The 24,686-nt window shown below is 35.8% G+C and overlaps 1 protein-coding gene across 1 annotated transcript in view; it reads left to right on the top strand.

Moving 5' to 3' along the window:
- The window catches only part of LOC110725772, a 42,807-nt gene extending 18,203 nt beyond the window's left edge, over positions 1 to 24,604 (top strand). The window contains 30 exon segments of the mRNA XM_021905243.1: positions 2,294 to 2,352; positions 2,981 to 3,083; positions 3,290 to 3,478; positions 3,565 to 3,681; positions 4,264 to 4,538; positions 4,664 to 6,168; positions 6,284 to 7,461; positions 8,925 to 9,044; positions 9,122 to 9,277; positions 9,377 to 9,931; positions 10,016 to 10,087; positions 10,207 to 10,662; positions 10,751 to 10,934; positions 11,014 to 11,779; positions 12,385 to 12,501; positions 12,812 to 12,914; positions 12,916 to 13,083; positions 15,437 to 15,550; positions 15,788 to 15,889; positions 16,083 to 16,133; positions 16,211 to 16,384; positions 16,469 to 16,794; positions 16,876 to 17,244; positions 17,331 to 17,394; positions 18,918 to 19,064; positions 20,414 to 20,518; positions 21,872 to 21,982; positions 22,057 to 22,161; positions 22,254 to 22,323; positions 23,672 to 24,604. Of these exon segments, the coding sequence (XP_021760935.1) occupies positions 2,294 to 2,352; positions 2,981 to 3,083; positions 3,290 to 3,478; positions 3,565 to 3,681; positions 4,264 to 4,538; positions 4,664 to 6,168; positions 6,284 to 7,461; positions 8,925 to 9,044; positions 9,122 to 9,277; positions 9,377 to 9,931; positions 10,016 to 10,087; positions 10,207 to 10,662; positions 10,751 to 10,934; positions 11,014 to 11,779; positions 12,385 to 12,501; positions 12,812 to 12,914; positions 12,916 to 13,083; positions 15,437 to 15,550; positions 15,788 to 15,889; positions 16,083 to 16,133; positions 16,211 to 16,384; positions 16,469 to 16,794; positions 16,876 to 17,244; positions 17,331 to 17,394; positions 18,918 to 19,064; positions 20,414 to 20,518; positions 21,872 to 21,982; positions 22,057 to 22,161; positions 22,254 to 22,323; positions 23,672 to 24,369 (8,559 nt within the window). The 3' untranslated portion in view covers positions 24,370 to 24,604.
- Positions 24,605 to 24,686: the final 82 nt, after the last annotated feature.

Here is a 24,686-nt window from a genome sequence, read left to right as displayed (position 1 = left end):
TACCATTGACATGAGGAAGGTGATTGGGGTTCATTGTAATGGTACAGTTTGTCAGTTCGGTGGTCACTGTCAAGAGGTCTGGGTAAGTGGGCCAGTGGTGTAGAAGGTTAGGACATTTGAGCAACAATTTATCTCTTTGGTGTAAATTCAAGTGCAAAAAGATTTGTTCAATTTAGCGTATTAATTTGAAACTATTCATACAAAATCAATCTAATTTTGCGTGAAATAGGTAGTATTTTGCGACTAAGGGCTTGATCAGTTCACCTTATTTTTGCTGATTTGTTGTGATCTGATCTAATTTGGTATGATTTGATCTGATCTTATGTGTACGATAATCTATAAAGAAAGAATAAATAAGGTGGGGTCTTGTTAGATTCACAATAATGTGTATTTTATTAATATATAATTTTCATAAATTTTTCATCACTACAGTAAAGATATTTAGCAATAAATAACCGCACTTAAAACGATAAATTGTGTCGAACTTTATTTTCTAATCTGATGTGATATGAACTTATTTTTTCTAAAATAAGTAAAGATTGGTGAACTAAACATGGCCTAAGTTGGTCCTCTAGAAGTATAGTTAGAATGTTAGATTGGGGTGAATTTTGTAGCGACAGTCACCGCCTCACCAGTGCAAATTGTTGTGCTATGGTGGTTGCGATGAAAGTGAATGGGGGTGGGTTGGGAACTGTAGCTGCTGGGTTGTGGTTGTTGTTTGTGGCACGGACTGTAGCAGCTGGGTTTTGGATGCTAAATGGCTTTGTAAAGGGGTTCTTTTTAATATTTTAATAGAAGAGAGAGGAAGAGAAGGAGGAGGTTTTAAAAAAAGGGGGCTTCATACTTTCACTTAGGGGACGTTTGGTTCACCCCGAGGTAAACGGATTGGAATGAACAAAGGGAATGGAAGAAAATGGAATGAAAATACTCAATATTCTCTATGTTATTTGTTTTAGAAACAAAGGGAAACAATCCCATCAACCCACCACCACACAACCACCCCACAACCACCACACAACCACCTAATTCATTCACTTTCCACCTTTTGTAGCCACCATCCGTCCACCAAACCACCAGCCGCACCTTCGCCGCATATTTGCCGCCTTTCGCCGGCCCCGGGCAGCTCTCTCTTCCCCGAAAATCAACCCCGAAAACCCTAGAAACTAACCTCGCCCCTAGAAATCCCCCCCTCTCCCAGGGGTTTCGAGGGTGGGGGAGGGTCGGACGGCGGTTTTGCGGGGAGAGGGAGGGATTTCTAGGGGCTGGGTTAGTTTTTGCGTGAGGAGAAGAGAGTTTTACGGGGAGGGGGAGAAGCGGCGAGGGTCGTCGGCGGTGGTTGGGTTTCTCGGTAGTGTGTGGAGGTAGGAAGGTGGTGTGGTGGTGGCTAGGGAATGGGAATGGAAAAGTGTAGGGGGGGCGGGGAATGAACTTAGAGGGATTTGAGGTAATGTAGAGGGAAAAGGGAATGAAAGAAAGTGCTAAACAAACATCAACAAAGGGAATCGGGCCAGTTGATTCCCATTTTCTTTCCTGATTACCCTCAACCAAACGGCCCCTTAGTCTTATAGGATTTTTTTTTCATTTTCATAAAAGCCACGTAAACTTACCTGCTCAATCAGACAATTACCAGTAAGGCCTATTTGAAGAAGATGGATGCCAACGGTGGGATTATATTGAGTTAAATGAAAGGTCAGATTAATATGCAAAGCTTACTGAATATGAAAACCTCTAGGTTGTTAATGAAGAAAGACAGAAAGCATGGAAGGATGATTATTGAAAAGTGTATCCTTGTGCAAATTTTGTCACACCCTACCCGTTACATCTTCCCTTTGTATGCTAGTGTACTTGCAATTAAGTACATATTAAGTCTGCTCATACCTTTTCTCTTAAGTCTGTTTAAAGCTCGTACATCTGATACTTGTATCGAAGTTGAAAAGTTTCGGTTATCTGATATCTGATGTCCTAAACTCCAAATATTACCGGATTCTATATACATGATATCCAATATCCAAAATAATATGTTAATGATTTTAATTTTGAATCTTTGTATATATATTTTTTTTAAGAAACCCAATTTTAAACTGAATAAGAGCTCTGAAGTATTCCGGGTATCCAAAAATTCTGAAACTGATATCAGAATTGGTATCTGATGTCTGAAAATTTCAGACCAGATATACGGTTCTATTGATAGTTTTATCTTCCCTAGGTAAAATGTCTAATCCTTTGTTTTTTGCCACTCCTTAGAGTACGCGTTTGTGCTTTATGATGTTGATGTGTATTTGTTGTTTCTCAGGTCCTTTTGTCTCTGAATGGCATTAAAGATGCCAGTTGTCGACTACAATCTAAAGCAGAGTGAGTGTTATAGCATAGTTGCTGAGACATTTTGTTTTTCATGGATACATATTGATGTATGCGATTACAAACCTAAGTTTTGCAGAAGATTTAACATTAAATTCAATGACATTGATATTCTATGAATGATAGCTGGAAGTCACATGGCACTTCCTGACTTGAAATACATTATTACAACTATGGAAAATGACGATGATGTGCTGTGGGGCTGTAAAATAGTGTGTAGAATTAGAATTAGATATATTTGATTGCATGAGAGATAAATGAGAGTCTTTAATATGTCATTTTTTTTTCTTCTGTAATATTAGATACATAAATGAAATAAAAGAATTTATGCGGAAGACTGAGACTGATAGGGATCCTAAACAATAAGCTTAAACAAATTGAAAGAAAGAGGGTTGGGCAATGGGGCTCTGCATGGCTGGCTGAGAGAATTCAAATGAAAGCTTGGGCTAGTGTTCTTTGTTGTTAGGCATTGGCGTTTTCTTATAGTGTAACTAACATTTATTGCATAGAGTTCAATCAATGCAATCCCAGTTATATTAATTATCTGATGCAAAATATTCTGTTTAAATTGTTAATATATGTTACACTCTATGCTAGGGTTGACTTGCCATTTTTGTTGTAGGTGTGTTCGGTCTGGTAGGCAAAGGGTCGTTTGGGATGTTAATTTTGTCAATGTCTCCATCAGTTTCCCTTGGAAAAATGCTAATTCAGAATCATGCAGCTTGGTAATATACTTATCCTTCAAATTAACTCCCAGTTTCTCTTCTGCATGTTCTGGGTACATCCTTTTTGTTTTTTATTTTATCATATTCTCTATTTGTCTTATTATAGGAAATTATCTTTTGCTTCTTCCGCACATGTGTTTTTATATCAATATAATCACTAGTCTTCCAACTTAAGTATTTTCCTGATGCTTCTTTTTGGAGTACAGACAGTACAGACTAATGGTCTATGGGTGTCGTCCAACTTAAATATCTCTTCTGTTTCACTGAAAAAGAAAGATCAATATCAAATATCCCTCATGAAGAGTTTGCTTGGTCGGGAAGATGGTGATGAAATTCTTAATGCACTGCCGCTTGACATATATGACCATTATGAAGTGAGCATGGGTGATTTTCAGGTCAGTCTTGCTTAACTTCATCTTCTTAAATCCTTTTAACTAGTCTTTGTATGGATTGATCTATATGGATTGACCTTGATGTGCAGGTGACCTTGAATGACCCCGTTTTACCTCAAGGATTGTCAGTGGTGGAGAAATTCTCTGTTTCCGTCTCGCTTGCTCATTGCATCATCCCAGATGAAATGATGCTGAAGCAACTAGAGGTGGCTTCATTGTTTAACACCAACTTCATACTTTGTTTTTTTTATTTGTGACTCCAAAAACCTTGATGATCCCTTCTCTCCTCCTCAACTGATAGACTTATTACATACTGCTTTGCAAATCAGCATTTGCATCAGCCCTTAGCAAATAGCATGTCTGACGAAAACTTACAGGATTTGGTCTTCATGGCTTTACTATGTTGATATGGAGTATGGAATTAAGGAACCTGATGCCATGCTAGCACACTTCTAAAATTGCCTTATGCCTTACCAGTCATTTATTGAATCAGAAGAAACCAAATTGTACTCAATTTTCAAAAAGTAGGTTTATCTTATTTGGGTAATTCCAGGCTCTAGCAAATGCATTATTTTGTTTCTCTTTGTTGCGTCTATAGATATTACTCAATTACGTAAGTAATTTAGCTTCTGCTTTGTTGTTCATTATATCATTGTGTACGTTGCAAAAATGCTGACATGCTGTCCAGATGTTTCTATAGTCAAATTTTCATTACAAGGGAGATGCATTCTTTCTATTTCTAACTGTGTTTCTGGCATGCTTTGTAATCCTAGTTGTTTTTATGGCAGGCTCGCTTTATACTATCATCTCTTCATGTGCACTTTTCTGCGGTGATTCATAATGCTTTTCTGAGCCTAGCTGAACATATTCACCTTTTATCTTCCAACTCTAAACAAGTCCTGGAGACAAGCTCCCAACTGCCAAACACTTCATCATGTTATCCAACAATGCCATTTCATTTTTCAATAGCTGCGAATTTAGAACTGTTCAATTTGGAAGTTGATCTTGGTGATTGTCAGAATAATATCTTTATGATGCTCAGTCTACGGAATGTAAATCTGAAGTAAGGCCTAGTTTTACACAATCTCTCTCTCTCTCTCTCTCTCCATTGATTCTGTAATGACAACTTGGTTTCTAATGTTGTATTTTGTTACAAGCTTCATTAAGTTCATTACATTAATATTATAGGTTTGCTCACAGTCAAGTTGAAGATTGCTGGGTCTCTATAAGGGTGATAAAAATCTTTAGCTACAGACAGATGGATAATCGCAAGATTATTTGCTCATCCAGGATGACTGGTGACGAAGATATTTTGCATCAACAAACTGTAAGGAGTGAGAATGGTGGTGATCGTGATTGGAATGAATTAATGAATGGGTGCTTTCTTTTGCATTATGTAGCTGACACAAGTGGGCAGTTAACTAATCATCGTTGCACGTTATACTTAAGTGACATTGATTTTCATTGCTATCCTGATATAGTGCAGTTGCTGGTTGGTTTCTTTGAGAAATTGATGCTTAATGGATCTGGGGTTGACAAAAATTCTCTCTACCAGGAGTCGAATTCAACAAATGCTCTTACTTCTAATTTGCAGAGGTTTGGTGTATCGAATTTTTGTGAAAATGGACAAGCTGAATGGGCAAACATCCCTCTGGATCGATTCCCCTTTATCTCAATACGTAATTCTGGTCGTCTCCGAGATCTTGATAGCGCCATCATTATTCCCGAGTGGATGAATATTAAAATGGGAGAGAAGAATGTTGGGAATTTAGACTGTAAGAAGAATCTAAAAACACCATTTGTGAAGGCCCCTGAGCCAGGTGACAACTGTATGAATTTGAGTTTATTGAATGTGCAAGTAGACATGGAAAATGTTAGAATACATTTTCATGATTTGTCGTGTGTTATAGGTAGCATTACTATACCAGTTGGTAAAGCTTCAATTAGTAGTAACTCAGACCAGTTTGATGTACTGTCTTCTGTTGAGGGGCTTACTCTCTTTTCTGAGTGGTGGACATGTAATTTTCAGGAATTTCTGTGGGGGCCTACACACCCTAATATTTTTCCTGTGTTAAATATACGGATAAGGAGAGGAAGTGCTTACCATATGAATTCTGATTTGGAGATTAGTTTTGGCATTCAGCATGTTTGTTGTGTACTACCCCCTGAATATTTAGCAATATTGATTGGTTACTTTACCTTGCCTGATTGGAGTTCAAATGATGGTGAGCATCAGGCAACAGAGAAATATGACCATATTGATACAGATTATCATGGATCCATAGTCTATAAGTTCGAGATAATAGAGTCCGTCTTAATATCACCTGTTGAAAGCAACAAGAAGCAATTTCTGAAGCTTGATATACCACAGCTTTACTGCAGTTTTATTGAAGATGATGCCTTGGAAAAAGCATCTATATCTGTTTTTTCGGAGTTTTCTATTCAGGAGGATGAAGTAGCTGATAGAGCTCACTCTTTGAATATGTTTGGACGGGATTTGCATCTTTCATTTCTGACTCTTAAGGACTTTGGATCTGAAATTTCAGTATCTGATAAAAATTCTGAGAATGAAAGCTGTACTTTAGTTCATTCACTTGGTGTTGATCTTTGGCTTAGGCTTTCAGAAAATTCAGTCTCACAATCATCAATGTATATTTTGACTAAAATTGCATGCTGCGAACTCAATGCTGAAGGTAGGCTATCCTATAATGACACTCATATTTTTTAAAACATTTATTTTTTGATATGTTCTTCATTTATTATGTCATTTACTTGTTTCTACTTTCTTCTTGGTTCCTGTCACAACAGACAGCAATTTTATCTGTGGGTTTGGAGCATTTACAGAGGTAATTGATCAGTATGCATTGGTTGACAAAAAATCCCAATATTTCAAAAGCGACATTCCCGGATTTTTTGAGTTGATTAATTCTCTCAAGGATATCAACAGTGGAAATCCAGAAGACTCAAGCATGGCAGTGACAGAAATAAGGTGCTGCGTCACATCAATGGCTGTTAATCTAATTAGCTTAAAAAGAGACTCAAATTCTCGAGATGTGATTGGGAGACTGGAGTTGGATTTTATACTATCAGCAACTCTACAGAGTGACTTATTATTGTGTTTGGATATCCAAATCTCTACACTGTTGCTGTCTGCATCGCATAAGTCCATACGTCTAGCACAATGTTTATCGGACAGCGCATGTGCATCAGTTCGTGATATATGTCTGTCCGCCAATCAGCAATATGTTATCGACCTTCACATTGCAATTCCTTCCTTGGATATATGGCTTCATCTATCTGATTGGGTCACGGTGATTGATCATGTGTATTCATGTTTTTTACAATACCCCCAAGGTTCAGTTGGGGACACTACTGGGCGGGGGGAACTTTCAGAGCAGACGTCCCTGCAATCTCAGACTTTATCATTGCCAGGGTCAAACAGGTTGGGAGACAATGCTGTTTCTGTAGTTGTGAAGTCCAAAAACATTAATGTATCATGCCATATCCCTCTATGGGTCAGTGAAAATGCAATTGCACAATCAGATTACTTAGAATCTCATGGCTTGAATTCAGAAACTCATAATTCATTAAGTGGAGGAAAGGACACCAAATTCCTAACAGTTACTTTGCAGAGCCGAAGCTTTGAACTGCAAGTTAATGGCCGTAATTTGAATTTAAAATCTGATTTTGAAAAATTAACTGGGTCAGTGGGAATATGTGAGAGTGGTTCTGTACAGTCTTGGCCATTCTTCCAGCTATTTCAGCTAGGCATAGATATGCATATCTGTGAATATGAGGAAGTCCAAATAGGGGTCAAAGTTCAGGTCCATTGTGAAGCTTTTGATGTTTGGTTGTCACAACAAGTATTCTACTTTTGGCAATGTATTGAGTTTGGGACAGCTGAGGCTAATTCAGAGATCACTTTCAGGACTTTTGATCTGAAACTGCAACTAAAGAAAGCCTCACTTTTGCTCACTGATGGAAGGGTATTTTTCTACCTCTATAATTAAAACATAAATGATTCTGTGTTTGGAAATTTGTTCTGCTGTTCTTATATTGCTAATTTTTCTTTCTTTTTTTATTTTTTTTATTTTTTATATTATTTATATTATTATTATTATTTTTTTAAAAATATCTATTAATGCTGGTAGCAGTTTGGTATCATACTAATCAGCAATCAGTTATATGCTCATGCTCTGTGGACCATGAACAACTTTTTCTTTGCATTTCTTTCTTTCTAGCTTGCTCCTTTATGGTATTTGTTTTCTTTTTTTAAAACTCTACTCTGTTGGGTCAACTAAAGGGAGGAATCATGGTTCGAAATTCGTTTTTAGTTGGAGTGTAGGAACGGTCATAGAGTGGCAAAACTGGAAATGATTTGCTGATCACAGACTGTGTTGTGCTCTCCCTATAAATTTAATTTCAAAGTCTTTTAAGGAGTGTACATAAATTTTGCACTTTTATAGTAGTTAGACTAGACTATTAGAGCCTCCACCTTTATTGTCTAGGTAGAGCACTTTTTTAGCCATAAGCGAGCCGCATTCAAAGTGGTGACTTGAACTTCACATGATCTTTTCATACTCATGTTGACAGAACCCAATCTGACATGACGTTTGGTTTGTATTCTCTAGAAGGAGAATGAGTGCAGAATAGTATCAGGAGGAAGGAAGGAAAACCTTTGTCAGGTTTTAAAAAATGCTAGATCTGAAAAGTCAAAGCTTCAGTCAAAGAGGAAGGAAAATATAAGGTTGGGGCTTTTGATTTCCTGGTCATGCGAGCCCATGAATATGTTTCCCGGCTGCACTGTCAATGCCTATGAGAATAAATTTGTATGAAGTAGTAATTGCACTGTCAATGCCTATGAGAATAAATTTTATTTCCTTAAAACTTGTAGTAACAAAAAGGTTTTGATATTCTTTCCAATATTTAAGTTAAGCCCTTATTTTCGAGCTTCTTGAGCTCGGTACTAAAATATGCCCGATTCATAGAATCCTAGGTGATGGGTCGTATTTGAGTCTACATTCATTTAGCTAATAATAAAAGAATATGTTGTTTTGTTTTTACTGATGATTTACCTAAATATAAAGTTAAATGGTATTAGATTTGTATCAGTGTTAAAATATTGTACTTTTTATAGTATTATACTTACAAGGAATTAATCAAAGTTGTATTTTGACAAAAGTTAAAGCCAAAGTTGTACAATTAAAAACAAGTTAACTTTGTTTACAGTCTTCATATCATAGCATAATTTTTGCGGGTGGATTTAGAGTGTTTACTAGGTATATCAGGTCATTGGGTATCCTAGTATGGGTTAGTTTTGGCAAACACTTGTCAGTGATAGACTTGAAAAATATCATTATTGTTTTTATGATATTAATCTAATGCATTGATTAGCTTCATTCCATTTCACATGAGATTCCTTGACCCTTGATTTTAATCTTTTGTGCAGTTGAGTGGTAATGGGCCTTTGATAGAGTTACTCATGAAGGATTTGTTTTTCCTTGTGGAGAATACCACTAATTTCTCTGCTGAGGGAGACCTGCTTGTCAACTACAATAACATCCACAAGGTGTTTTATCGCAACTTCATAGTGACTCTTTTTTCTGAGACTATAAATCTATAACATATTATTCTGTTCATTTGCAGGTCATGTGGGAACCCTTACTAGAGCCTTGGAGCTTTCAGGTTACTATGACCAGAAATTATGATAAGGATGCTCCCCTTGGCTGTGGCAATATTACGGATGTACTACTCGAGTCGACCACTCAACTGAATATAAATATTACCAAATCACTCTGTGAGGTATGCTCTCGTTTTAATTTCATCACAGAGATGGACCTTTATAAACAAAAATTGCATGTATTTATGATAAAAACGTGTATGCTTGATTGTGTCTCACAGGTTGTCTTGAGGGCCATGGAGATGATCAAGGAATCTAGGGACCTGGTGCAAACATATGAGGTTCCTAAGAGCCAAAGACTGCAGAATCTTCAGTGCATTGATAATTTGTGCACAAGAAGATATGCTTCTTATACCATTCATAACATGACCTCCTTGCCCTTTGTATTTCATGTCCATCAAGGTCTTGGACATTCTGAGAATGTTGATGTGTCTACTTCAGCATACAAGAACACTGTTCAACCAGGTGCATCTATTCCTATTTACATTAATGGGACACTTGAGGAACCAGCATTTAGTGATAGACCAGCTTCTTCTTCTGAAGGGCATAGCAAGAAATTATCAAGCAAGGCTGGGCATTCTTTCATGACCATCCAATTTGAGGGAACTTCTGAAAGTTCTGAACCAATCTCAATGGATCTTGTTGGTCTTACATACTTTGATGTGAACTTTTCAAACGACAACAAGAGGGCAGATGCAAATATTGGGCTTCTTGTACCTGTGGTGTTTGATGTATCTTTGCAGCGATATAGCAAGCTCATACGACTGTATTCTACTGTAAGTTAGATGGCTAACCCTTGTCTTGATGATTACTTTCTACCACTTATGATATATAACATAATTTTCCTTATTCAATTGCAGGTCATATTTAAAAATTCAACGTCTATGCCGTTGCAGCTACGATTTGACATTCCTTTTGGCATGTCATCAAAGGTATATCCAAAGGGAATATTGTTATTTGCTTATTAGCTGCCAAGTGTAGATATGGTGATAGTTTTTTTTGTTCGTTGCATTATTGATATCTCCAACTTCTAACCTCAATCATACAATAGATTGTAGATTCAATAAAACCTGGCGATGAATTTCCCCTGCCTTTACATCTGGCAGAAGCAGGTCACATGATGTGGCGTCCTAATGGTAACAATTATATGTGGTGTGAAGTGCATAATCTTTCAATGATTCTCTCTCCTGAAAACAGGAGTGGATTTTTGAGATATCTTGCTTGCAATCCATTTCATCCAAGCAATTATTTGTTTCGTTGCTGCCTATCTGTTCAAGACATAAGCTTGTCTCTTTCTGGGAGATTGAGGAGATCACCCTGTCTCAGTAGTTCTTTGAAGCAATCGGTCACAGCTTGTGATCAGCCACAGCAACATAAAAGGTCAAAGACCAGGTTCATACATCGTGTGACACTCACCACACCCTTAACAGTTAAAAATTATCTTCCTCACCCTATGTCTGTCACTATAGAAGGTGGTGGAGCTACTCTCACAACAGTAGTCAAAGAGGTATACTGAAGCTTCCAAGCCCATATGTTACTAAAGACCTTGTTTCAGAATTCATTATTAACAATTATGCATGTACCTTATTCTTTAGGTGGAAGCGTCATTTTTTCATGTTGATTCTTCACATGATCTTGGTGTGACGTTCAACATTGCTGGATTTGGACCAGCAGCAGTGAAATTTCCACGTGCAGAGACATTCAGTGCAACAGCTAAACCTAGTGGAACTGTGTTGTCGCTGACAGAAACAATGGCTTTAAGTGCTGATTTGTCTGATGGTAATTTGTTATAATTTAACTTTTGGAAGACCTAATTCATTATGTTCTCTAATACCCTTTATATTTTGTTTTCTGTAAGGTTCTATATATGTTGTGGTTGAGAAGATGATGGATTCGTTATCTGGTGCTCGGGAACTTTGCATATCAGTTCCATTTTTGTTGTACAATTGCACAGGATTTGCACTGACAGTTTCAAGATCAGACCACGAACTACAAGGAAATCATTGCATTGTTCCTACTTGCTATGATTCAACTGAGCAGGGATTATTCATTGATCAGAAGGATGGTCTTCATCTCTTACCATCTGAGGATAAGCCACATCCTAGAGCCTTGAATTATGACAGTGAAAGTTATCTGTCCAAAAAACATGTTATTCCTTCCAAGAAATTCGTTAATCCACATTCAGGAATAATACTAACGCAGTCGTCAGTTTCACATGGTACTTTGTATCATCAATCTGTGAACCAGATGGATTTGGTTGAACAAGAGGATTCTCAAAACAACTTGACCAGGAATTCAGACATTGACAATCAATCCGAATTTAAAGTCTCCAATGTTTCAAATAATGAATGTCTAAAAGCTATCCCGGTTATGTACTCTCCTGATCCTAGTTCTGTTGCTAGTGAAATAATGGTCAAAGTGACGAGGTACCCTGCTGAATATCCAATAGAAAATTTACCCAGCTCATCATGGTCAAGCCCCTTTTTCCTTGTTGCTCCTAGTGGGTCAACTGCAGTTTTGGTTCCAGAACCATCTTCAAGCTCTGCATCTGTTATATCTGTGACATCACATCTACTTGATACTCCACTTATGGGTCGGACAAGAGCCATAACATTCCAGCCAAGGTGATAGATTTCTCTGTACTCTGAATTTTGTTTTCTTTCCTGAATGTACATAGGCATATTAATGAGCTGAAGAGCCTTTTGGGCCCATAACGGGCTGTTTGATTAAGGTTTGTGCAGCTCAACTAAGCTTTAAAAGCGTCATATTTGAGCTCAAGAGCTGAGAAAATGATTTTTATTCTTTTGTATCTTATGTCCTAAAGCCTACCAAAATTAACCTGGCAACTTGCATATTATTTTAAACATTCAAGTACCCTTGAATAATAATTGATACAACAATTACAGTATGCTACGTCATTGGATCATTTGGAATGTGAAGAGTTTCATGAATTTGAGATTTACTTCATACAATTTTTGTGGAAAGTATACTCTACATACTTTGTCAAATTGAGCCTTTCCTTAACCCCTTAACTTATCATGTAATTAATATTGATTGTGTTTCGATATGCTCGGTTGGTCTTGGTAAAGTATTAAGTATAGTTGGAAAGGATTCAGTTCGAGATGTGTAGAATACTAACTTAGTAAGTCTTATGCCTAGAGTGAGCTATTAGTGTGCAATTAGCTGATATTTTTCTATGGTATTCTTGGTTGCATTTTTTATTTTGCAGATATGTGATCAGTAATGCATGCAGCAAGCCTTTGTGGTATAAACAGAAGGACACTGATTTTCTTGTCCGTTTAGGCATTGGGCAACACTCTCATCTCCACTGGATAGATACTACAAGGTACAGTGAACTAAAATGTGTTTGTGCTGTAAGCTTGGCACACAAAATCTGGCAATAATGAATTCAAGAGTGACATACATGCTTAGTGAAGCTTGTGTGGCTTTAATTCCCGTACAACTGGATCTGCTCTTTTATATAAAAGGATAAAAGACTTTTCAGAAAGAACTTATGTTTGTTGCTTCTCTAATGATGCTGCTGTCTTATGAGGGGTTTTTTTTTTTCCCAGCACTTAAATACAGCACCCTTACATACATGACAAATCAGCAAGTTTGCTTGCTTTTGCTTTAATTGTTTGTTGAACCTGCTACAGGGAGTTGCTTCTTACTGCATGTTTTGATGAAACTGGATGTCAGTGGTCAGGCAGCTTTCATCCTGATCATCTGGGCGATACACAAGTGAAAATGCGGAATTATTTTTTCTGGTGCATCAAATGTCATTCGAATTGAAGTTCAGAATGCTGATGTCATTCAAGATGAGAAGATAATTGACAATGCCATTGGCAAGTCAGGAACAAATTTCATTCTTCTTTCTGATGATGACACAGGCTTCATGCCTTACAGAATTGATAATTTCACTAAGGAGGTATGTAGCTGTCTATTGACTGTCTAATTTACAAGGATTGTTGAAAGCTGTATTGTTTAGGACAAAGAAGCATAAATGGTAGAATTTCTTATTATCTTGCTGGTAATGTAGCTTTAAATAGTCTTAATGTGTACCCTCAGTCCCTCAATCCCTGTCCCTGTGTTAGAGTAACATTTTTTGTCATTTATAGGGCAAAGTTAACTCACTACTTTTGGAATATATTTTTTTACTAGCTTAGGTCCCATGCAACTCACGTTTTACCAAATTTTATAAATCATTACAATACTTAGTTCAACAAATTATTACCAAACTAAACGTCGTTTTTATGGAGTAAAGTAACTTTAATTAGTCATGAATACATATTGACATGACCTATAACAAAGATATTGAGGTTATTGATAAATAAGACATTGTATAAACTACGATAGAGATTTCGGGACTATATTGTTTTACTTTAAAACAATGAAGTGATTTTGTACATCTAATTATAAAATACATGATAATAAGAGAGTAAATTTTATGTTGGTAATTGTAAGATATACGAATTTTAAAATTAAAATTGTGTAAATATGTTTCTTAATAACAATTTCCGCTAAATTTTATATAGAAAAAAAATTGCATTTTACCACCCCTCTAAACACCACCTGTTTTTTCGTTTATTATTTTTTAACCACCTACAAAATCGCAAAATTATAGATTTCACAATTCCATTTTTAAAATAAAAAACATCAATTTTTATGAAGGTTTTGGGTCATTTTGGCCCTTTGTGTTCGATTTGAGGTCAAAATTGAAAAAAAGTTATTGGAAATGCCTTGTTGCATGGTAAGTATAAACTCGGTTTGCGTGACACACACAAAATGAAGCATTTTCGATATATAGGGTGGTTTGAGGGGTGGTAAAATACCATTAATCCTTTTATATATGTAATTGCAAATTTTTGTGTGGTGTATTAAATTTTGGAGGAAAAAATTGCATTAAATGCACAAATTAAAATTGTATTAATATCAAGACGATTTGGAATTTTAAAAAAATTATTATTCATGGAAGCAACATGATTATTAAATAGTAAATAAAATTTAATTAGTGAACTAAATTTGTTGCTAGAAGATTTGCCTTTAGTATGTAGTTATAGATTCTTTGCTTATTTTTCTCTAGAAGGATCTAGTATCCCATTTCTGCGACAGAGACTTATTACTCCCTCGGTCCTAATTTACTGCCCACAGTAAAATGGGATGAATTATTACTTTTGATATTGTTGGAGGAATGAAAGTATCTACTGCTCTATAAGTAAGGTCAAAAACATTGAAATATGTCGGTGTTTACCAAGATAATTAAGATACAAAAATCCTCCTTTTGTCTTAAAAATGTTTAGCTATTCACCAACTAAACTGAAGGTCCATAATTATCTTCCTGTCATGTTTGTGCACTAACTATCAAAGCCAGTAACATGACTTTTAAAAGTCAACATTCATTTGATTTAAGTTGTTTCATTTCACTGCTTTACATGATTTGAAAAGTCAAGATTTATTAGGGTTAAATCTTTTTCGTTTCACGCTCTCCTGTCATTTACCTCCTCTTCATTGTCGCTATATCCCTGCTCCTTCTGACAATCAGAGTACTGGTGATAGTGGGGGTGAGGATACTAGTGACACGTATAGTTGAAGGGGTTTGCAAAAATTTACCTCAATTAGGTTTACATGTGTACAAGACAACTGAAAAGGTTGTGTTTTGGTCATTCTGGTTGACTTCAATATGCATGTCAATAGCTGAAAAGGTTGGATCAGAGCATCATGCATTCTTACCGAAAAACTTTTGGAAGTCGTTTCTGTTGTGTACTTTTTTTCATTTTATATCTATGTATATTGCATACTTGTTTCAAATTTGCAACTTTAAGGACTCCATCTTGATACAAACTAGGTAATTTTCTTGAGAATTCCAGCGTACATCATAACTTCACTTGAGAAAGTTTTCTTCCTTATTTTCACCAATATTGTATATTAGTTTGTACTAAGCCCAATAGCCCATTGGTGCTCTGTTGTGGGGGCTTTTAATGCCAGTACTAATATTTATTAGTGTCAACCTTCTTCACTTCCAGCTCTTGGCTTGGTGTAAGTTATGTGTGCTTTTAATCTGTTTTAGTTATACTGTCTACATTTTTATGTTTGAGCACTACAAGTCTCCCTTGATACCAGTCAACTGGATGAACTAAAAACTGCTATTGTATTGGATTTTGAATTGAACACAAATGACACTTTAAAATTTTCAAATTTTATCATATAAGCACTTGTTACTTGATTTTGATTATAGTAAGTTCACAATAAGCTTATGGATAGTGCTCGCATCCACCTTGCAGACTCTGCGAATTTACCAACAGAAGTGTGAAACTCTGGAAACAATAGTCCATCCATACACTTCGTGCCCTTATGCTTGGGATGAGCCTTTTTTTCCCCATCGACTGATTGTTGAGGTATGCAGTCTTTTCCATGTATTCTCCTATTCCCCATTTTCTGGATAATCCCTATCTTTTTGTCAAATTTTCTCAATCTAATTTACCATATCCAGTTTTATGTTTTTTAAGTTTTGTGTGATATTCTTCCTCTTGATTCATTCATTTCTTCTGGAACCAGCCCACTATTAGATTTGATATGTTATACCATTCCGATAAATGTTTCTCTTATTACTTAAATTTTGGTATTGCTGCAAGATCCCTGGAAAGCGCACATTAGGGCGGCTGGGACCATATACCCTTGATGATGTCAAGGAATATCCACCTATAAAGTTAGTGACATCTTCAATGTCATTAGAGGTACTTCATCATTAGCCAAATTTCTGCTTTGCTCATATCATGAGCTTTTTCATGCAGCACTTTATTTGAGAACAAATTTTCTTTCCATGCTGAAAAGCTTGATAATGCTAATATTTTTACCTCTATCCAACATATTCCTTGCTCTTTCTTTCTTATTTCAATTTTTTATTTCATTTTTTTGGATGGGAAGCAGAGGCATGAAAAGACATTGCTTTCATCAGTCCGTGCAGAGGGTGCAATAAAGGTAATGGCTATATGGTTCAGGATCTGTCCACTATCTATCTGTTCTATATCTTCTCATGAGTAAATTTTTTTTTACAGGTTCTCAGTATAATTGATTCAAGCTGTCATGTTTTAGAAGAGGTGAAAAGTCCAAGCTCAATTTCATCTGGGAAAAAAGAAAATAAAGGGGTGGAAATGAATATTGATTACAAGGAGAAAGTATCTGTCAAGATATCATTTATTGGGATCTCCTTGATGGACTCATCTCCTCAGGTATGCTTTTCATGGGATCATATTTGACCTTATCCCAACTTCAGCTAGTTTGTTTTCTGATCTCTTCTATATAATAATTATCAGGAGTTGCTTTATGCATCTGCAAAGGACATAAGATTTGATTTTCTCCAGAGTGTGGAGCGACAAAGTTTTTCCTTTCAAATCTTGTCATTACAAATTGATAATCAATTGCGTGGTACACCATATCCAGTTGTTTTGTCTTTTGATGAAGACTTCAAAGGTAGCCTTGTCAGCCAGATGAGAAATAAAGATGGAGGAGCAAAGACTAAAATTGAAAGTATGATGACTTATGCTGTTGGGATCTCCTCTGAACCTAAGATATGTTTGGCAGCTTCAAAATGGAGGAATAAAGAGATGATGTTGCTTTCATTTGAATACATAAGCTTAAGGTTTGTGCGGTATCATTCAATGTTCTGTCAGATATATTCGCTAAATAATCCTTGTAGACTTACCATTTATATTGTTTACAGGATTGGAGATCTATCTCTTGAGCTTGATCTGGAGCTACTTTTGAAGCTGCTTGAGTTTATTAAGGCAATCCTTTTGTTAAATTCTGATAATCCATCTTCAGTAACAGTGAATGATGATTTATGCAAGCTGGGTGTAGTGGACAGATCTTTTTCTTTTGCTCCACAGAATTCTGAGTATTTGCAAACCAATGGGGATAATCAGTTCCCTAAGAATCTGTATACTCTTTCTGATAATCACACCAATACCCCATTATTGCCAGAAGTAGTTCCTATAGGAGCTCCTTGGCAGAAAATTTTTCTTCTGGCCAGAAGACAGGATAAGATTTATGTTGAAGCTTTTTCTTTGGCTCCTGTTAAAATGACTTTGAGGTATTGTACAATCAATTGTCACAGGAATTTTCTCTTAATTTCTAATACTTGTATTTCTCTTTTGATTACATATGATGAACTTGCAGTTTTTCAAGCAATCCATGGATGCTAAAATCAGCAGGTTTGTCATCTGGTGAATCTCTCATCCATGTAAGTCCCTTTGATTTAGCATCTGAAACTAAGATTTTGGTGCTTTCTGTGATAGATACTAGTGTTTTATATTCCTATATTCAGTTGTGGAACTTTCCCTTTCTTCATCTTTAAATTGTTGTTTACCAGATTATAACATGGTTGTGTTAAGTCTTGATAATCAAACAAGTGTTTGAGCAAAGTTTATTGTGATGTTTCTCTATGAGGAAAGTGGGAAATATTCTGATTCGAATAAAAGGAAGGCAAACTAAAATGTTTTCAAGTTTCAACAATAGTGAGTGAAATCTTTAATTTTCCAACCTACCTCTTCCTACCAGATGAAAACTGTTGTCCTGTAGTTACATGCAAGCCAACAATATAATTACTTAGTGTACGATCAGTTTAGTGTGAACCACAACAAATACTCATCCATCCTATGAATACAGTCATTCTGTCTTACAGTGTTTTGAAGTCAGTTAGAATTTGAAATACTCCCTCCGTGTCTGTTTAATTTACACACATACCTTTTCAACGTTACCAAAAAAGGCATGTTAAAAAAGAGTGAAAAAGTAAAGTGTGAAAGTGAAATTTAAATATTATTATTTGTAATGAGTAAAAGTGGTGGGTCTCTTTTCTAAAAATAATAAGTTAAAAGTGGATAAATTAATCATTCTAAAAAGGAAAGTAAACTTAAAGAAAACAGAGGGAGTATAAATTTTCAGTCTGCTTGTGTTGTTGGCTAAATGGTGCTACAATCTAGATTGGTTTCTTATTGTTTAGCTTTGTAATCCTAAGTTGTTTCCTCAATACTGATGCTATTATGTAATTACTCTTTACATCACGAAGAAAGTTTTTAGAAGAGTGGAAAAGAGGTAGTTTTATCTTTAACTTGTGACTTAACATTAATAAAGGTGCCTGTGGACCAAAGTGGGGGAAATTATCTATTTTTGGGTAAAGACTATGCATAAGTTTGTGTTAACTACTCTGCAGCAGCTTCCTTGGATTTGCAAATAATGTGCCCTGTTCTCTGATACCAATTTTACATAAACTGGAAAAATAAATCTCTCTTCTCAGTTCTAAAACTTAGGGTCACATAATCTCTATCTCATTAGATGATTATCCTACTATCTCCATCACATCTACCTTTTTTCACGTAAATAACCTTTGATAGTCAAACACCCACTTATTGCCAAAAACTATGTGCTTTGATAAGTGTGTAAGCTAAATTTGGTTGTAGAGAGTAGAACTCAATTGGCCCTTATAATTTTTGCTGTCTGATATATGCCTTTGCAGTCGCAAGCTGCTCATGTAATTATATACGTAGTACATAATATCAAAGCACAAGCCAGTTATTGAGGTTCAATATTGTTCCTATGCCAGTGTGCCCTAACAAGTAACAACTATGGTTTATGACCCTGTGGTGATATTTCATGGTCAAGGACTAGTTTTGCATGGAGCTTTTAAACATTTAATTTCCCCTAGTTTTTAAAGAATTCTGTAGGAAAAGTCTGTATGTCTCTTGACTTATTATCTTATGCTCACAGAGAGGTATTATGGCTCTTGCTGATGTTGAAGGAGCGCAAGTCTGCCTCAAGGAACTAACCATTACACATCATATGGCTAGCTGGGGATCCATTCAAGAAATCCTCCTCAAACATTACAGTAGGCAATTTCTTCATGAGATGTACAAGGTACTGCACCTTGTTTGTGTGCCAGGAATAATTTACTTATATCTTGCATGTTATAGTTTCAGTTTATTAAAATAAGAAGCGCTTGTAATTATTCAATCCATATCTAAACTGTTTTTCTACTTTATTGATGTATATGCTTCAGTTCCTCTGTTTTTTTTTTTTTTTTTTTTTTTTTAATTATTACTTGCAACACTTTCCATTTTGGGAAATGTTATACTTCGTATTACTTGCAATATTACTACATGTGGTAATATTTATGCAATAAAACATCATTGTTACCCATATTTTATTTTCCAACACTTCCTCCCTCTCTCCTCACCTTCGCTTTCCCAAGCTCAACTAACCCAACCACAAGATTCCACATTACCTAAATTACTCCAGCCACAACTGTTTTCAAGCATACCACTATTGATCTCAACAGCCACCACTCACCAGTGCCTGCCCCCACCATTCTCAATACCGATAACAGTAAAGAACAGAAAAGAGAAAGAAACCCCCTATCTTCATTGTCAAAAGGTGTATGTCCTTTTGTGTTTAACAGTTTACTAGATTTGCACATTAAGAAGGATTTTTGTGTGTGTGTGTGTGTTTGTGTGTGTGGTGCCGGGGGGGGGGGGGGTGGGTGTTGAAACCAGCATTTAGTGAATTGAGGTGAAGGCCTAGACCAGCTCATCCCATCTGCTTATGTGGCATTTGTCTGTTAGGACCTGCTGTGGGGATATTACTAACTTTACAATCAGAAGTTGCTTATGTCGATTGCTACATTCAGCTGTTCACTGTAGTGAGAGTGGATTTTGATGTGGCCCTATCTCAATCAAATATCATTTTTGGTCACAATTTGCTACTTTTTTTTTTTTTTTGCTTAAATGTCTTTTCTTGCTAATTTTTCTATCATATACTTCCTCTGTTTTTTAACACTTGGAACACACCCTTTTTCACGGTAATTAAGAAAAGTGGGTTCACATGATTTAATACACTTAAAATGGGGTTGAGAAATTGTTAGGGGTATAATTATGTGGGTTGAGAGCTTTAAATAAGGGTAACTTTTACAAACTAATTAAAGTGTTTTGCAGGTATTGTGACATTTCCATTTTAGAAAAGTGTTGCAAGTATTAAAAAACGGAGGAAGAACATGTTTTGCTTTGAGATAAGAGGGTCAGAATAATGGAAACATCAATTTGTTGCAGAACTGTTGAACCGTTTGTAGGAAGTTGCTTAGTTGATAATTCTATTCAAAGTCTAATATTTTGTTTTTCTGCTAGATGTACTCTTATTAGGTAAACATGTCTATGTTATTACTTTAAAGAAAATTCTATCATATGCTGATATTTTTGCTATTTATGAGTCAGGTGTTTGGGTCTGCTGGTGTGATTGGAAATCCAATGGGCTTTGCTAGAAGGGTTGGGCTTGGAGTCAAGGACTTCTTTTCCGTTCCAGCAAAAGGAGCTCTGCAGGTATATAATGAGTTGAGGATGGCATGAACTTACTGATAACAACTATTGTTTTTGGTGCATTCTTATTTCTGCAACTAGAGTGTTTCCTTTTGTCAAAACAGTAATTTTTAATAATGCTCTGGAGTCTGGATATATCATTTGCCAATATATGATAATCTTTTATAGTTATTGGGAAATTAGTGGAAATAGATGGTATTGGGGAGGTTACTTAAAAAATAAGAAAAAAATATAAAATAAAAAAAGAAGAAGAAAGAAAGTGTAGCTAAGGATTTGGTTTTGGTGCAAGTTGGATAAAACTGATATACTAGAATGTCCATGCTAGTTCACATGATATATACTTTATGGAAAGTACAATGTAGGAAGTTATAGGGATGTTATTGGGGTTGATAGTTATTTGGGAATTTTCTTTGAATTTTCTATTTTTTTTTTTTTTTTTTTTTTTTTATTTTTTTGTAAAAAAAAAAGATAAATATAGGTTAGAGTTTGTAGAATTTGGAGGTTTGTAGTTAATAATTAGGAAAATGGCTCCTCTATTATTATGTAAGACTAGTGTATGCCTGTGCAGAATTGCACGGGACATTGTAGTTAATAATTAGGAAAATGGCTCCTCTATTATTATGTAAGACTAGTGTATGCGTATGCAGAATTGCACGGGACATTGATGACATAGAGAAACAAAAGGATATTTTTTGAAAATCTAAAGGGTTGAATTATATATATTGCACTTATTTAATAATTATAAAATAGTGTTTCATTGCACTATAAAAACAGGGTTAATCTTTTCAGTTTCTTGGAAAATTAGTTGCGCTATTTTTTATAATTTTTTTGTACCTCTCATCTTGGGGGGTAATTGTACCCAATTTAAATTTATAATTTTAGATTTATTAATTGTTTTTTTTTTTTTTTTTTTTTTTTTTGTGGGGGTTGGTGCTGTTTGGGGGAGAGGAGGGGGGGGGGCAAATAGGGAGTTTTGAATGTTTATGGAGAGAACATAATGTTTGAGGGTTGGTGTTTTGTAGGTTTGCGGTCAAACTTTCTAATCAAAGCTAGTTTCTTGTCAAAAAAAAAAAATCATAGCTAGTTTGTTATTTATTTATTTATTTTTAAATGTAACTATCATCTTGGGGGATGATCATACCCAATTTTTAATAATTTATCTTTTTTTTTTTTTTTTGAGGTTCGGGGTGGTTTGAGCCTTGAAAAGGGGGAGGGGGGGTAGGGAGTGTTGAATGTTTATGGAGAGATAGCATAAAGTTTTTGGATTGGTGTTTTGGAGCTTTGTGGTTGAACTTTCTGATTAATATATTGATTATTTTGTTATCATTCTAATCAAAGCTACTTTCCAATTAGCAGAGTCCTTCTGGGCTGATCTCTGGAATGGCCCAAGGCACTAGTAGCCTGCTTAGCAACACACTCTATGCTATGAGTGATACTGCAACACAGTTCAGTAAAGCTGCTCATAAGGTACATAGCAATCAATCATAGACAATAAATGGGTAAAAAATGCAGTTTGGTAACTAACAAATTTGTGCCTCTAGGGAATTGTTGCTTTTACATTTGACAACCATGATGCCTCAAAACTGGAACAACAAAGGGTGGTTACTTCATCTCGGAGCAAAGGCGTGATAAATGAATTGTTTGAGGTATGTTAAAGCAAAGTTACTTTAAGCTTCCTTAGATATTCTCTTCATGCTAATAAAAACCTTCTTTACAATCAGTCATATCTTTTCTTCAGGGACTAACTGGTCTTCTGCAATCGCCTATTAAAGGAGCTGAAAAGCATGGACTTCCAGGGGTTCTATCAGGTATTTCTTATTGGGAAGTTGTATAGTGGCATTGTCCTTAGGAAAATTTACAGAATAATGACCCTGTATACGGTATCACTGACACCTGTAAATGAAAAGGTCAAAAATGGAATTCCCAAGTTACTATTCTCTACTGAGAGTACCACTGATTTACTCATGGAAATTTAGAGGTGATAAACCATAATCAACATTAGTTAGAGGTTGCTGTCGTTGACGATTAAAAAACTTTTCCCAAATATGAATTAATTGTTTTGCTCCAAAAACATCCTTAACTTCTTTTATCACAATTCAGCCTCTATACAAGCTATTTCCAATTTGTAGCCTTTTGTAGTTAACTTTACTAATGACTATTACTTTAATATACTTCGTAGGTATCTTATAAACTTAACCTCCCTTCACACAGCATGCATCTACATGGCATCATGTCGGTTTTCGGAATCAACAGCCTTTGTTATGCTTGTATAATATTCCTAATAGATATCCTGGATGGAAAGAGAGTTTAGTTGTAAAGAGAGAGATAGAGCATGGAAAATGAGGAGGGATCCAGGGCATGGAAACAAATTTGATAAGAAATAGAATTTAATTCTGCTGGAAATAAGTGTGCAAAGAAAGAGAACAAGCTTTTAATTTCTTTGAACCACCCTCAATCAAATACTACATATTTTTTCTTGCACTTTGACTTATGCACAATTTATCTATCCCCCTTGACTGACTTTGATGATTTGTAGTTGAAGAAAAATATAGTCACGTGGGATCTTGTTTGATTTGCCTCTATTATACTTTCATAATATTAAAATTTTTATAATTTATGCATATTGGTAATGAAAGATATTAGTGATTGGAATAATGCAATGGCAAGTGTAAAATGAGAAGTTTTTGCAAGTAAAATAAAAAAATAAAAATAGAGGAAGTAAATCTTAAAAGTTCCAACGACGCCTTAGCCTATAAAAATACTCCTAGACTAATCATATGATTATTAAGTAGACAAGATAGCTCCAATCCAACAAATGAGCTTGCATGGAGTCCTAGGCAAAATTTGTTTGTATGTGTTGAATGGAGAAAGAAAGATAGTGATGTGAGGAGAGAGATAGAGATAGAAAGAAACGACAATTTAAACATTTGTTGCACATAATGTATGTGTAACAACCTTTATTAGTTAATGTTGCACAGAATATGAAACAGAGGTAGTATTATGATTTCATGGGGTATAATACATCTAATAAGGTAAATCGAATATTGATTTGCATCTGCAACCATGACATGCAGCAGAGAAACACTTGAATTTGTGGAAAAGGATATCATGTTAGCTTTTTGGAGTTGCTGAATTTTGTTACTTCTTGTACTGCAGGATTTGCCTTGGGTGTAACTGGGCTTGTGGCAAAACCTGCGGCTAGTGTACTTGAAGCCACTGGAAGGACTGCACAAAGTATAAGAAATCGGAGTAGGCTTTACCGAACAGGACCGCATCACTTGCGTGTCCGTCTTCCCAGGGCTTTGAGTGCAGAATTGCCCCTCGGATGCTATTCTTGGGATGAAGCAATTGGTACAGCTGTGCTCTTGGAGGTTGATGGTTCAAAATTCAGGGATGAGGTCCTAGTAATGTGCAAAGCACTACAGGTTGCCGGGGAATTTGTTGTTCTTACTGAAAAACTCATCTTGATTATTGAATGTTCTAGTTTAGTAGATCTGGGAAAGTCTGTGTTTCAAGGAATTGTTGCAGAACCAGAGTGGAAACTGGTAGCTGAAATTGCTTTGGAGAGCGTGATACATCACAAAATCGATGGAAAGGTTATGCACATTGTCGGAAGCAGTTCGGAAGCCCTGATTGGGAAAAGTCAGCATCATCACCATAGATGGACTGGAGGTAGGATGAAGCTATGGAGTAAATCTCCAAATCCACTTCCTCTCTTTCAGACTGATTTGGAATTCGCTTCCAAGGAAGAGGCTGAGTACTTCCTGGAAGTTTTGTCGTCTATAATCAAGAAGGGAAGAGAGCAAGGTTGGGGAAAGATGTACCTTCTCCACCAAAGTAATTTAAGAAAGTGAATGGTCCATTTTCTTGCATTGTAAATTTGTAGGTATTTGTAACTTGTAAGAATTGTAACCTGTAAATCCACCCAATTTTGTATCTCCATATGTTTCCTTGCCGTAGATTGCAGAGCTAGCTTATGTGTTTCAATTGCACACATTTTGTAAATACGAGGTACAGTATATAGGGTTGTGTACATACATTATTCACTTATTATATGTTTATCCAAGTTTTATATATTTGAAATTTTCACTGGATGATTATAAAGCCGACCAATATTTTGGATGAGACAGTCTCACACTTTTGTTGGTCCACATAATAGTTAGAGGAGGCT

The sequence above is a fragment of the Chenopodium quinoa genome, unplaced genomic scaffold (assembly GCF_001683475.1).
Source record: "Chenopodium quinoa cultivar QQ74 unplaced genomic scaffold, ASM168347v1, whole genome shotgun sequence".
In the NCBI taxonomy this organism is placed as follows: domain Eukaryota; kingdom Viridiplantae; phylum Streptophyta; class Magnoliopsida; order Caryophyllales; family Amaranthaceae; genus Chenopodium; species Chenopodium quinoa.
The sequence above is the reverse complement of the archived record's forward strand: the minus strand, read 5'-3'. Positions and strand labels throughout refer to the sequence as shown.